Here is a 13727-nt window from a genome sequence, read left to right on the forward strand (position 1 = left end):
TTGGCTTCCTGGGAAGGGGGGGCATAGGAGCCTCGAGCAGAATCCCCCTCCTGCTCCTGTCGGCCAGGCCTGGTGGGAGGAGAGGGGCCGCTTGGAGGCCTCCATCTGGAGCCAGCAGGAGATGCCAGCCTCGGAGGCAGTGAGGGGCCCCCAGAGCAGGTGGGGTCGTCCTGCCAACAGCGGGAACAAGCAGGGCCCTTCCCGAGCGGCCAGTCCTGCCCCCTCGCTTCATAAAGGCCCCGAGAGCTGGAGAGCGGCGGAGGCTCTGAGGCTGGCCTGGAACCCGGGTCTCCTGCCCCCAAGGCCAGGGCTGCGCCCCCGGGCACCCAGGAATGATGTGGTGCTCCTGGTGGCCGCTGGGGAAAGCCCCTTCCCGCTTGGCCCTGCAGACCTCTGGGGCCGGCAGGCTGCCGTTAGTAAGCCCAGGTGCACCCTGGCGGGGGCCTATGAGCAGGGGACGGGCTCCCTGGACAGGAAGAGTTTGAGGAGATTCCTGAGCACCCCAGACGAGATCCGCCTTCTTTTCCCAGAGGAGAAAACGACCACAATTCAGGAGATGGGACGGATCCGCCTTTATTAAGCCCCTGTGGGGGCCCCCTGGCCCCCCGAAGCCCCACTTCCGCCGGCCTGTTTGGGGGCTGACCTGGTCAGCCCCTCTTCTGGTGGAGGCAGGACCAGGCCCGCCTCTCTCTGTGACTCTGGCTGGCTGGCTGTGGAGACCGCAGGGTGGGACCCCAGAATTTCATTGTGTCCCCCAGGATTTGGTCTAGCTCAGGCCACTTTTAACAGCTGAATCACCTGCCTGAGAGCCCGACTCTGGGCCAGGTCCCACGAGGTGCTCAGGGCTGAAAATACAAGTGGGAGCCAGCAGAACATGCTGGCTGATGGATTCCTGGGGTGAGTGGGGGGCGGCCGGGGGGGTCATGAGGGTCAGAGAAATGTGGCAGGTGGGGGCAGAGAAGCAGGGAGACCCCCAGCACCACCACAGGGGAGTTCAGGCTCAAATCCTCCCCATGTCACTCATTACATCCTGGAGAGAGCGATGAAAGAGACCTGGGAGGGCACCAGGCCCACTGAGGTCCAAGAAGGACACAGGAGAGGCCGGAGTCGCAGCCCACAGTTCCACACTCCTCCCCTGGGGCTGCCCCAGGCAGGTCTCTCAGAACCGGGTGTCCAGGAAGGAGGAGGAGGCCCGGTGGGTCCTGGACGGTCCCTCGGCCTGCAGGCCCCGGTGCCGAGTCAGCATCCCGTGGAAGGTCTTGCCCCTCGTCTGCGGCTTCCTTCGAGGACGCACCTCCTCAGGGGGCTGCACCACAATCCGGGGCACCTCCCGGCCTGGCGCCTTCGAGGCTGCGGCCAGCTGCTGGGCCTCGAAGATGGCGGGCGCCCCGGGCAGGCGGTCTTTGGGCCTCAGTTGTAGCTCTGGGTCAGTTTTCTGGAGCTTGGCGAGCTGGGTGAGGCTCTCTCGTCGCAGGTCTCGCTCCGAGACGGCCACCGCGTGAACCTGTGGGGACGGCTCGTTGAGGGGCGGGCACGGGAGGGCATGGCAGGCAGAGGATGCCAGCCAAGCCTCTGCCTCTGGGACTGGGGCTCAGGGCTGCCACCCACCTGGGCCATGAACGGGTCTTCCTGCAGCTGGGCTGGCGGGATGGAACGCAGCATCTCGAGTGTCTCCAGCAGCCCCGGGCAGGCCCTGCGCTGCTCAGCGGTGCCCAAGGCAAGGCGGACTAAGGTCAGGCCCACCCGGAACAAGACCTTCACTCCTAGAGAGACGGCCAGAGCCGAAAAGGGCCTCAGAGGCAGCCCCTCCCCCCAGCCAGAAGCTCCCCACCTGTGGCGAGGCCCAGTCCTCGGGGAGGCCTCCACTCCTCAGGGTCTTGGCTCACCTCATCCTGCCTTTGGGACTTTTGGAGCTGGGGGAGGCTCCCGGGCCTCCCTGAGGCTCCCTTCTCTTCTCGTCTCAACATCTCCACCTACTGCCACGAGCCCCCTGGGCCACGGACTCCAGGCCCACTGGCCGCCCTCCACAGACACTCTCAGTTTGCCAGCGGCCTTCCCGAGCCTCCACTAAGCCAACTGAACCCAATTCCCTGAACGCAGCCTGATGGAGGCAGGACGCCAAGGCCGGGCTTTGACCCGTTTATGTTGCCCAAGCAGCCTGAGGTCACGATCACGTTGTTGACTGCCCTATAATAAGTCACATTGCTCTTGTGGTCCGCTAAGACCCCCAGACCCTTTCCATACAAACGGCCGGTTCATTGTACCTCCCTCAGCGGGTACTCGTGAGGCTGAATTTTTGGACCCAAGGGTCAGACTTTACATTTATGGATACTCGACTTCCTCGTGTTGGGTTGGGACCATCATGTCTGCCTCTTGAAGGTCTTCTTTTGGATCCTGGCCTTCACCCGGAACATTAGCTCCTCCTGGCCCCCGGGTGTGTCACCCACAACTGGGAGGAGCCTGCCCTCTCTGCCTCTTCTAAGACCCTGCTAAATGGGCTCACGTCACTGAGGACAGATCCTGGGCACAACGCCGGAGACCCTCCTCCAAGGCTGGCCTCACCTCATCTCTCTGACCTGGGGGGAGGAGAGGAGAAGGGGGGGAGAGTCTGGAACAGAGAGGAGGGGGTGCAGGGGAAAGGGGGCAGGGGAGGAGAGAGGAGGGGGTGCAGGGGAAAGGGGGCAGGGGAGGGCGAGGCAGGGCCCTTCACCACCATCTCAGGCTGAACTCGCCTCTTCTTCCTCACCAGCCACAGCCCAGACAAGGCTGCCGGGGCTTCCTGCTGGCCCCTCAAATCTGAGCCCTCCCCCCAAGCCCCGGAAGCTGCCCCTCCCCCAGCTTCCCTGGCGCAGTGGGCACTGCCCTCCACCTCCTCCTCCAGGTTCCTCCTTCCACCTGTATCCAGGCAGGTCCAGCTCCCTCCCCAGCATTCCCCTGGACTGTCCTTCTCGCCATCCTGGTTTAGGCCTTCAGTGCTCCTCACCAGCACCACTGCAACAGTGGCCTCCCCAGAAGGCTCCTTGCCTCTCCAGGCCAACCCATCTGGCCTTCTAGCCTTGTTTTGCTCATGAGAGGTTGCCTGCTACCCTGGATAAGGACCGAGTCCTGAGTTCAGATGCCAGTGCTGCCTCTTCATCTCTGGGCCATGTTGAACCCTGGCTCGTCCTCTGAGACTCAGTTTCCCTCCTCTGTGAAAGGAGGCAATCGGATCAAAGGATCCCTAAGGTCTGTTCTAACTCTAAGTCTAAGCTCTCCTTGCCTCGCTCCTGCCTGCTCTCCACGCTTGGCTCCATGCTGCCTCTTCCAGGAAGCCTTCCCTGGCTGCTCAGGTGAGCCCTTCTCTGCTTCCTTCGATGCCCTGAGGGGAGTTAGTGGGGCTCCTGTTTTTGTCCCCTCCCTCATTAGATGATGAGAGCCTTGCAGGTAAGGAGCGCCTTTTCCCAGACTTTTGGACCTTTTCTTGCTGCCCAGGACAGGCCTTTGGGGCTGGGAAGGCCCTAAAAGCATCCCTCGCTTGGCGCAGGGGGAGGCAGCCCCGAGACAGCCGGCAGGGGGTCTCCCGACTCCAAGCCCTTGCCCAGAGGATGGCCCACACGGAGGACCATTTGTGGTACGAGGCAGAGCTGGAGGGCCTCCTGCACCAGCCTCCGCCGACCTGTCAGGAGAACCCGGGCTTGGGCCAGGCGGAACAACGCGGAGCCTGGAGGAGGGACGGCCCTGGGGGGGGGCTGCCCGCTCCGCCCCACTCACCCTCGCTGAAGAAGGCGTCCCAGATGCGCAGGACGGTGGCGAAGGGCAGGGAGCGGGCAAAGAGGCACAGGAACCACTCGGGCAGGTAGAGGAGGGGCCCCACGCCCTGCTGGTGGAGGTGCTTGTGGATCCGAGGACACAGCCTGCCCAGCAGGGCCGAGAACACCTCCGCATCCAGCCGGATGGCCTCCTGGAGCGGCCCAGAAAGGGGCGGTGAGGGCCGGGCCCCTCCCCCTCCCCCTCCCCGGCCTGTCTGCCCCACACGGCTCCCCAGGGACCCCCCAGGAGACGGGGTCACTCACCATGTGGGGCCCGTAGTAGCCGGGCAGGTAGAACTCGCAGATCTGCACCAGACACCAGAAAGCCTCCTGTGGGGGCAGGAGATGAGGTGGGGAGAGGCCAAAAGCACCAGGGAGAGTAGGGGCCCCCCGGGGCACCGAGAGCCGCCCCCCCCAGCATCATTGTGGGGGATTCTTCCTTTACCAGTTTGGCAGGGGGAGGGGCTCCTCAGGGCTGGGAGAGGGGCTCCTCAGGGCTGGGGGAGGGGGCTCCTCAGGCCTGGGATTGGGGATGGGCTATCGGGCCTTCGGAGAGGAAGAGGGTCCCTGGGGCCTCTGACGCCTCCCCAAGGGCCCCGGCTCAGGGTCCGAATGTCTCTCACCTCAGGAGGCATCTGCATGAGCAGGACAGCGGCCACAGGCCCCTGGGCCTGGCAGTAGCCCTGTTCAGGCCGGTACAGGGTATAGGCCTTGAGCACGTTCAGGAGGCCCTGCTGCCTGTGTGAGGAGACCCCATCAGGAGACCCCGGGCCCTGCCCCTCGAGGGGGCCCAACAGAGACGACGGCAGCCCCAAGGCAGAGGCCTGGGACCGGATGGGCTCTACCACCCCCAAGTTCTGGGATCGGGGCAAAGCCGGGTCCTGCTCTGGGCCTCTGCGGGCCTTCCCCCAGTTCCTCGGCCCCCCCAACGGCTCCGGCCTCTCTTACCCATGACCCTGGGGCGACAGGAACATTTCATGAAGGGGGAACTGCCGATGCAGGTCTCTCCTGATGGCCTCCAGCCACTGAGGGTCCCCGGGGGCTGAGAGCAGTTCCTGGGGTTAAGCAAGGGCAGGCAGATGGGAGGGAGGCCCAGCAGCGCTTGGGGCAGAACTTCGGCCTCCCCTCCCCGTGGTGGGGGCCCTTCAGGGATCCTCCGAGGGGCTCCTGCTCCCAGGCTGGGCTCAACTTGGATGGGGGGGGGCGCGGGGAGCTGGGGGAGGGACCCGAAGCAGGTCGCCCCCCTCCCCCTCCTGTTGGGCCCTGGCCCTCCTGCTTCTTCCCTTGGGACTTGCTAACTCAGAGCAGGAGGAGGAAGAGGAGGAGGGGCGGGAGAGAAGGCTGCAGGGAGATGGCTTGGAGCCTCACCTGGTAGGTGCTGGGGTTTTGCTGCTGCCGGGCTTGGGCCCCACACAGCAGGGGCCAGCAGCGGGCACGAAGGGCAGATGGGATCCCTTTGCGGCACTGAATCTTTACCTGCAGGGAGTGATGCCACCCTTAGCCCAGGAGGCCCCAGATGGGCACCGGGCACCCACCCGGCCCACCGCAAAAAACATCCGTCTTCCTTGGGTTAAACCAGGGGCTTCGGAAGGCCCCGGCTGGAACACATCCTTGGAACTGCGTCTACACCTCTCGGCTGCCTTCCGAAAAGCTGGATGTGAGGATCCTCCGAGTCGGGGTCTTGTGGGAGTTCTCTGCACCCAGTAGGTGCTTTTAAGGCAAAAAGGCCTCAATAAAGCTCTAGAAACAGAGGCTGGATGATGGCAATCGGGATCCAGAGCTTCCAGTTTGGGTGAGAGTGAGAAGGGTTGAAGCCCTGGATGAGATTTACCATTTGTCAAACTTCCCGGGGACACACACACACACACACACACACACACACACACACACCCCTGTTCCCTACCTCGGGGCAAAGCAATCCTTTTTCCAGGATTGACTGCCTTCAGCCTAACCTTCTCTTCTCTCCTGAAGCCCCTACAGCGACGGCCCCCACCTCCTTCTGGCCCCCAGAGCCCCTGCTTTCAGGAAAACTTCCCGTATCCTCTATTCCAAGAGCTCCTGCTCCCCTCCTCTTTTCTTAAGCCCTTCCCTTCCACTTCAGCATCCATACTAAGCACTGCTTCCAGAGCAGAAGAGCGGGAAGGGCTAGGCCATGGGGGTTATGGGACTTGCCCAAGGTCACCCAGCTGGGAAGTATCTGAAGCCAGATTGGAATCCAGGACCCGGAGGGGGGCTCCAGGCCTGATTCTACCCAGTGAGCCACGTCACTGCCCCTGCCACACTCCTCTTCACCTCTTACAGTCCAGCTCCCAATCTCATCCCTCCACTGAGGCTCTCTCAAGCTACCGACGCCAAACCCTTTCCTCGGTTCTCATTCTCCGACCTTCCTACAGCTTCCCCCCTGCTCTCTTCTCTGCAGGTTTTCAGAGACCCCCGTCTCCTGCTTCTCCTCCTGCCTCCCAGACCGCTCTTCTCCGTCTCCTTTACTGGGTCAGCCTCTGCTGCTCTCCAATCTCACATCTCCAGCTGGGCGTCGAGGAGGCGTCTTAAACTCAGCATGTCCAAAATGGAACTCCTGAGCTTCCCGCCAAACCCTCTCAACGCCTGAAAAAACAGGCCATCTTCATGCGCTCCCTCTTCTCCCCTCCTCCACCCGCTTCTCCATTCCCTGCAGTCTTTGCTCCAGAATCTGAGAAACCATCCAGCCACCAATTGTCTTTGAAGAGGTCAAGCCCTCCTTTGGGTCTGGGTCAGAGATCTCACCCTTTCCTGCACCCCCTGGGGTCTTGTCCCCTCACCTAGCCCATTCTCATGTCTCTAACTCTGTCTCTGTCTCCCTCTCCCTTTCTCTGTCTCTCTCTCCCAATCTGTCTCTTTCTTTCCCTCCCTCTCTCTCTCTGTCTCTGTCTCTCCTTTTCTCTGTCTCTCCCTCCCTCCCTCTCTCTGTCTCTCTCTCCCAATCTCTGTCTCTTTCTTTCCCTCCCTCTCTCTCTCTGTCTCTCCTTTTCTCTGTCTCTCCCTCCCTCCCTCTCTCTGTCTCTCTCTCCCAATCTCTGTCTCTTTCTTTCCCTCCCTCTCTCTCTCTGTCTCTCTCTGTCTCTCCTTTTCTTTGTCTCTCCCTCCCTCCCTCTCTCTCTCTGTCTCTCCTTTTCTCTGTCTCTCCCTCCCTCCCTCTCTCTTCCTCCCTCTCTCTGTCTCTCTCTCCCAATCTCTGTCTTTTTCTTTCCTTCCCTCTCTCTCTCTGTCTCTCTGTATCTCTCTCTCTCCCTGTTTTCTTGGCCTCCTTAAAGAGAAACACACACCAGCCTTCCCCCCATCCCAATCTCCCCTCCCCTATCTCACTACCAGCCTCCCAGGGACAAGGTGCCGGGCCCTGCTCACACTCCTCTGCACACAGGACTTTCCCTTCCTCGCTGAAGTCAGTGCCCTTTTCTCTACATTGGCCTCTGCTCCACCTTTCTTCACTCTCTGACTCCCTCCAAGCCTCTGGCTCCTCCCTCAGGCTTCCCACCAGGGCTCTGGGCTGGCCTATCTTTCTCCAGCTTCTTGGCATTTCTGGGCTCAGGGCCTTTGCTTCTCTCTCTGCATGCCCTCACAGTGGGCTCCTCTGCTCCCCTGGGTCCAATTCTTCTGTTCGATCTGGAGAGCCCCCCAGAATCTGTCTCCTGATTGTCCCCAGACCCACGTCCCCGACTTCCTGCTGGGTATCTGCCCCTGGATGTGCCATCCTTCCACCACCCCACCCAGGCCCCTCAGCGCCTCCCTTTCTCTCATCTCCCTTCACCAGCTCATGGATTCCTCTCCTGGGCTCCTCGGTATCCCAGAGCCACCACCTGGGTCAGCAGCTTTTGCCAGCTCCACCTATGGGCTCAAAGAGTTTTCTCTGGCCACCCCCATGCTTTCCCTTCTCACTCCACCACCCACTGACTTCTCTGGCTTCCTTCAAGTCCCAGCCAAAATCTGCGCTTCTCCAGGAAGCCTCTCCCAAGCTGGCCTTCCCTCTGCTCATCTTTTCCTGTTGATCCTGTCTGGAGGGAGCCTTTGCTTCTTGTCTCCCGTTCAGACTGGCAGTTTCCGGGGGGCAGGGCCTCTTCTTGCCTTCCCTGCTATCCCGGAGCTTGGTACCGTGCCTGGCACATAGTGGGTGTTTACTAAGGCCAGCTGGGTTCAAGGCCCATGTCTGCAATAGACCGGTGGGCTCTAGGCAGCTCTCCAAGAGCCTGAGGTGGCAACGACCCAGTGGCACAGGTCTGGAGCTCTGGATTCCAGTGACGTTCCAGATGTCTGTTCCACTTCCTATTCCCAGGGCCCAGCACACAGTTGGCATCTACTATTTGTTCACTGAATCAGGTGGAAGTCCAGCTTTCCCTCCTGTCCCATCCCTGTTGGGGCCCTCACCTTCTTGGCCCTCCTGGACATGGTCTTCTCCCAGTGAGATGTCATCTCCACCCACTTCATTTCTCGCTGCCGGATGAGTTCCAACGGGGGCTGCCCTGGGCTAAAGGGGTCAGAGAGGACAAGGCCCCCCCAGTGGTCATCACTGCCCCTTCTGTCTGCAGACAGGCCACCTTCCCAGGGGGAGGGGTGCCCCTACACCGAGCCTCTCTTGTTGTCACCAGAATGGGAAGGATGTGGCTTAGAGTGTGGTTGGAAGAGGGAGGGGACATGGCCCAGTTCCCCCTCCCTGCTAGGCCTGCCCAGAACAGAGGCCAAGAGAGCTCAGCTCTGGGGAGCTAAAGGCTCAGGGACCAGCAGCACACGGAGCTGGGCTAGGAGGTAGGCAGCAGCTTGTCTTTGTCTCTGGCCCACTTCAGACCTGACGGTGCCCATTCCACAGAGGAGTCTCCCTGGCCCATACCTCATGGGAGTTCTAGGACTTTGCCAAGCACAGAGAGGGGGTGCTGGGTGCCATGGCTATTCTCCCCAAGAACCCTTCACCCATCTTACCGGCTAGGGCCAATACCCATGCCCAGCCCTAAGCCCATCTCCCTTATTCATCCAGTGTCACGCTTTGCCTGATGCTCTGAGCTGGCCATGCCTTCCCTGTTCTGAAGCTGGCACCTTCCTCAAAGAGGGACAGATTAGAGAAGACCTAGTGTTTGGCTCACCCTAAAGTCCAAACTGTTCATTTTACAGATAGGACACTGAGGCTAAAGAAGTCCTCTCCTCTCTCTCATCCTTGGTCTCCTCCTCACCCGGAAAGTGAGGGGGCCAGACTAGAGGGCCCTGGAACACTCCAGGGTCCTGTGGCCTCTTGACTCCAAGTCTGCTGCTCCCCTCCCTTCCCAGCTTCCTTTGTCTCATGTCCTACCTAGACTTTCCCCCCATTCCCTCTCGTAGCCCCAAGATCTAAGCTCTGTACCTCCTGGGCTCTGAGAAAGGTTTATTGAATTACAGGCAACCTCTGAAGCTCAAATGAATCACATGCGACCTAACCCAGTCTGGATCCCCAAAGTATTCCCTTCCCCAGGAGGCTGACTTTGCTACTCCCCTCAGCACCCCCTACCCAACTCACCCTGCTTCTGAGGAGTTGGCACTGCCCCCAATAAAGCCGTAGCGATCGGCCCTTCGGAAGGGCCCTGGACCATTGAGCTCCGAGTCTGAACCAAGGGAGCTAGAGTCGTCCTGGATGTCAGGGGCCACGGCTAGGTCCTCCCCTAGGGCGGCAGCCATGGCCAGCCTGCCCCCTTCCTGCAAAGAATCAACAGCCAGTGTCACCTGTACCAAAGCCTGGCATCCGGGGCCACCTCCACCCCTACCCCTCACGCCAGGCTCAGCTCAGCTGTGCCCAGCATCCTGCAAGTCCAGCCCTGGGCTCCTTTCTGGGGGCAGACCTGACTCACCTCAGATAGTTTGCTGCTCCTTTGCTCAGCCCCTCACCTCTCCTCTCTGGCTCTCTCACTTCCTCCCCAGAATCATTTCCTCCTTAGCCCCAGATGAAGCTGGGTGGCCCCTGCAGTGGGGGTGGGGGACCCTATTCTGCTCCAGCACAGCCTCCTACACTCCTGACAGGGCTCAGCTCTTGCCTACCCTTGCTTTCTACCCTACAGGGATTGCTGGGCTCTCCCTACTTGCTATCCCCCTGATATCCAAAGAGCTGCCCTCCCCTGCCACCCTGTGCTGGCTTATTCAAGATGTTTCTGTATCACTTATGCAGGAGAGGCAGATTCATCTTCCCTCCTCACTGGGTGGGGGTCTACAGAAGACTAGTTTGAAGTCAGAAGCTCCAGACTTTAACTGGGGGGAGGGGATCTTGAGGAAAGCCTCGACACTGGAGGACTCAGTTTCTCCCTGTGTACATGAGATCCAGGTCTGAATCCTGTACTCCCATGACATTGGCTGTCAAAGCCAGGGTGTCCTGAATGAGATCTCCAGTACCTGGCACCTGGCTTTCTCAATGGGGGCTGGTCCAGCCAAGCCTGGCTCCAGACCTCCACAGGGAGGGTCCCACCATCCAGTGCTCTGGAGAGCCAGAGGAGGGCAGTCAGCATGGAGGAGAGACTGTTGGAAGGGTGAGTCCCAGGGAGGAGGGCCTGTTCTGGGGAAATGCTGTAAAGGGCCAAGTTGAGGTGGCCCTAGAGAGCTGGGGAACTCAGGCAGAGGCCGGTCACCCCCTTGATTCCTGTTGACTCAGTCAGGGATCTCTTCCAGCTCAGAGATGCTGGTGTCGCCTGTCTGAGTCTGTTTCCTTATAGGTGAATGGGGATGATAGCATGTGGGGGAGCACCCCAGACTCCCCACTGGGCCTCTTTCCTTCCAGGCCCACCTATCCCACTTTAGGTCCCTCTTCTTCAGACCCCACCCCTTGGCCTTCGGACCTTCCCCTTGACCTCCCCGAGATGATCTTCATCCCCATCCCAGCTAGCATTTCCGTAGCGCTCTGAAGTGGATAGAAAACTGACATCCCCATTTTACAGATGGGGGAAGAAGGCAGGCAGAACTTGAGATTTGCCTGGGCCCAATAGCATCTTGGAAGCGTCTAAGGTAGGATTCAAAGCCTCATCTCGCCAGCACGAAGTCCAGCGCTGTGCGCCAAGCGCCACCTCGCGGTCCCTTTCCTTCTTCTTTCGCAGTCTCCTCCCAGGCCCCGCCCCACTTCCTGTCACTTCCTGGTCTTGGCCCTGCCCCTCTTCCCGGCTTCTTTTCCGGCTTCGGCTCCAGCTCCAGCCCCGCCCTGTTCCGCCCCCAACCCTCCTTCTTCTCCTCCTATCAGGACCGTGTCTGGGCTCGCCGGTCCCGCCCCTCTCCTGCTCCTATCGGAGACATCTGCTCGCTCACTGGTCCTGCCTCTCGCCTCAGCCTCCTCCTATTGGAGCCGTCTCCTCACTAATTGGTCCCGTCCTCTCCCGCCGCCATCGCCTCCGCTGCTCCCCTCCGGGCCGGCGAGCGGCGCTGTGGCGCGAAACTCGGGGCGGAGCCTGGGCGGGGGCTGAGGCCGCGGGCCGAGGGCGGAGGGCGCGGCGGCGGCGGCGTGAGCGGGCGGCGGGAGCGGCGGCGGCGGCGGAGGCGGAGGGGGGCACGGGCCGGAGGGACGTAGCCGGGGCCCTCGGGGCAGCGCCGTCATGTCCGACAGCGAGAAGCTTAACCTGGACTCCATCATCGGGAGGCTCCTGGAAGGTACCGGGTGGGGGCCGGAGGCCGGGGTGGGGTGGGGAGGCCGGGGGGCTGCCGGAAGCGGGGCCAGGGCCTCGCCGGAAGTGCCGGCGGGGCGGGGAGCGGGCGCGCCCGGGACCACCGGAAGTGTCGGCGGGAGGTGGGGGCGCCCGGGACCACCGGAAGTGCCGGGGGGCGAATGGGGGGTGCTCCTCCCCCCCCCCTCCCCCCCCCGGTGGAGCCAGGGCGGGCTCTGAGGCCTGTGTCCAGTGCAGGGCTCCCGACCCGGCAAGAACGTACAGCTGACGGAGAACGAGATCCGCGGCCTGTGTCTCAAGTCCCGGGAGATCTTTCTGAGCCAGCCAATCCTCCTGGAGCTCGAGGCGCCTCTCAAGATATGCGGTGAGCTTCCTGGGACCCCTGCCTCGATTCCATAGAAGCACCTGGGGGGCAGGACAGATGAACCCCTTATAGTGAAGTTGAAGCTTCGGCCACATGCACGACTTGAGTCCAGGACCCAACGGGTGGCAGGCCTGTGGGACCAGGAACTTGGCCACCACCACGGCCCCAAAAGTAAAGGGCCCAAGGGAACTTCCCTTCCATGGGGGCAGAGGAGAGGGGCAAGTCCCTGGGCATTTGCTGCCGCAGGGGGAAGCCAGGCTGGGGGGGGTGGGGTGTTCCTCCAAGTGCCAGGCTGGGATGGCCTTGAGATAATGGGGAACAGCTGTACCTCACAGCAGTCTGGGGGGCTCCCGTTTGGGGGTGGGAAGAGAACTAGCTCAGTCTGGGGCCTCCCCCATTCAGGGGACATCCACGGCCAGTACTATGACCTGCTCCGATTGTTCGAGTATGGGGGCTTTCCCCCTGAGAGCAACTACCTCTTCTTGGGGGACTACGTGGACAGAGGCAAACAGTCCTTGGAAACCATCTGCCTGCTGCTGGCCTACAAGATCAAGTACCCCGAGAACTTCTTCCTGCTCCGCGGCAATCACGAGTGCGCCAGCATCAACCGCATCTATGGCTTCTATGATGAGTGTGAGTGGGGGCTCCTGGGGGCCAGCCTGGGACTTGGCCAGAGATCCAGGCCTCCTTCAGACCACCCGACCTCCTCTGTCCCCTGCAGGTAAGAGACGCTACAACATAAAGCTCTGGAAGACCTTCACAGACTGCTTCAATTGTTTGCCTATCGCAGCCATTGTAGATGAGAAGATTTTCTGCTGCCATGGAGGTCAGGGGGCCTGAGGGGAGTCTGACTGAGCTGGGAGGAGGAAGGTGCCTGCCCTGGCGGCAGGAGGCTCAGAGAAGGCACCTCCCTGCCCCCCCAGGACTATCCCCAGACCTGCAGTCCATGGAACAGATCAGGCGCATCATGAGGCCCACAGACGTGCCAGACCAAGGGCTGCTGTGTGACCTCCTATGGTCAGACCCTGACAAAGATGTCCAAGGCTGGGGGGAGAACGACCGCGGCGTCTCTTTTACTTTTGGGGCTGAGGTGGTGGCCAAGTTTCTGCACAAGCATGATCTGGACCTCATCTGCCGGGCACACCAGGTGTGTGGGGGAAGGGGGCAGTGGGACCAGGAGGGCTGGGACCAGGGGGTGGCCCAGTGCTGACCAGGCTTTGCTCTGGCCTAGGTGGTGGAAGATGGCTATGAATTCTTCGCCAAGCGGCAGCTGGTCACCCTCTTCTCTGCCCCCAACTATTGTGGCGAATTTGACAATGCTGGTGCCATGATGAGCGTGGATGAAACACTCATGTGCTCTTTCCAGGTGGGTGAGCCCAGGGCTAGAAGGGAGCAGGGACGGGAGCTTTGGGGGATCCACTGGGGACAGACCCTCTGACCAGCCCCATCTTCTCTGCAGATCCTTAAACCAGCCGACAAGAACAAAGGCAAATATGGGCAATTCAGTGGCCTCAACTCTGGTGGCCGCCCTATCACCCCACCCCGCAACTCTGCCAAAGCCAAGAAATAGCCCTCCCTGGGCTTCCCTGGGGACAACTGATTGTACAGAAATCCTGGCTCCTCTTGGGGCCTCAGATGCCCACAAGGGCTTCTAGTTGCAGGGAGCACCAAACTTCGGTGTCATTTTCTTTTATAAACAAAATCAGATAGTCTAATCCCCTTTAGCTCCAGCCTGTTCTCCCCTGCTCCCCCCCACTCTCTGAGCTGGATCCTGGGTGGGGGGAGGTGGGAAAGGAAGAGGACAGCCCCTTTAGAGCAGGGAAGAAAGCTTGAGTCCTGCCTGGGCTCAGCTGCCCTGCCTCTGGCAGAGGGGTGTGGAGACATCAGGCTTTGTGCCCTTATTTGGTCTTTTTTGAATAAATGTCAAAGCTGGATTCTCACTAG

The 13727-nt window shown here is 61.1% G+C and overlaps 2 protein-coding genes across 2 annotated transcripts; one reads left to right on the forward strand and one right to left on the reverse strand.

Annotated features, from left to right (window-relative positions):
- Nucleotides 1-551: 551 nt before the first annotated feature.
- On the reverse strand, nucleotides 552-10123 carry TBC1D10C (TBC1 domain family member 10C). Its single transcript, XM_056801214.1, has 10 exons — nucleotides 9632-10123; nucleotides 9304-9479; nucleotides 8187-8286; nucleotides 5157-5264; nucleotides 4737-4843; nucleotides 4412-4526; nucleotides 4053-4118; nucleotides 3751-3940; nucleotides 1609-1763; nucleotides 552-1504 (listed from the first exon to the last, which is right to left on the reverse strand). The coding sequence occupies exons 2-10, from the start codon at nucleotides 9459-9461 to the stop codon at nucleotides 1160-1162; spliced, it is 1344 nt and encodes a 447-aa protein (XP_056657192.1). The 5' UTR covers nucleotides 9462-9479; nucleotides 9632-10123; the 3' UTR covers nucleotides 552-1159.
- A 1098-nt stretch (nucleotides 10124-11221) lies between these two features.
- PPP1CA (protein phosphatase 1 catalytic subunit alpha) lies at nucleotides 11222-13726 on the forward strand. The gene is made up of 7 exons (XM_056801218.1): nucleotides 11222-11405; nucleotides 11652-11783; nucleotides 12186-12416; nucleotides 12505-12609; nucleotides 12707-12930; nucleotides 13015-13149; nucleotides 13243-13726. The coding sequence occupies exons 1-7, from the start codon at nucleotides 11351-11353 to the stop codon at nucleotides 13351-13353; spliced, it is 993 nt and encodes a 330-aa protein (XP_056657196.1). The 5' UTR covers nucleotides 11222-11350; the 3' UTR covers nucleotides 13354-13726.
- Nucleotide 13727: the final 1 nt, after the last annotated feature.

Source organism: Monodelphis domestica, chromosome 6 (assembly GCF_027887165.1).
Source record: "Monodelphis domestica isolate mMonDom1 chromosome 6, mMonDom1.pri, whole genome shotgun sequence".
NCBI lineage: Eukaryota > Metazoa > Chordata > Mammalia > Didelphimorphia > Didelphidae > Monodelphis > Monodelphis domestica.

Bases quoted from the DNA above. Each gene is read 5' to 3' on its own strand.
- TBC1D10C (XM_056801214.1), bottom strand. From the start codon at position 9,461: ATGGCTGCCGCCCTAGGGGAGGACCTAGCCGTGGCCCCTGACATCCAG. The intron at 4,844-5,156 runs GTGAGGCTCCAA...GCTTAACCCCAG, and splicing joins AAAACCCCAGCACCTACCAG to GAACTGCTCTCAGCCCCCGG. The intron at 1,505-1,608 runs GTGGGTGGCAGC...CCGTCCCCACAG, and splicing joins AAGACCCGTTCATGGCCCAG to GTTCACGCGGTGGCCGTCTC.
- PPP1CA (XM_056801218.1), top strand. From the start codon at position 11,351: ATGTCCGACAGCGAGAAGCTTAACCTGGACTCCATCATCGGGAGGCTC. The intron at 12,610-12,706 runs GTCAGGGGGCCT...CTGCCCCCCCAG, and splicing joins GATTTTCTGCTGCCATGGAG to GACTATCCCCAGACCTGCAG. The intron at 12,931-13,014 runs GTGTGTGGGGGA...GCTCTGGCCTAG, and splicing joins TCATCTGCCGGGCACACCAG to GTGGTGGAAGATGGCTATGA.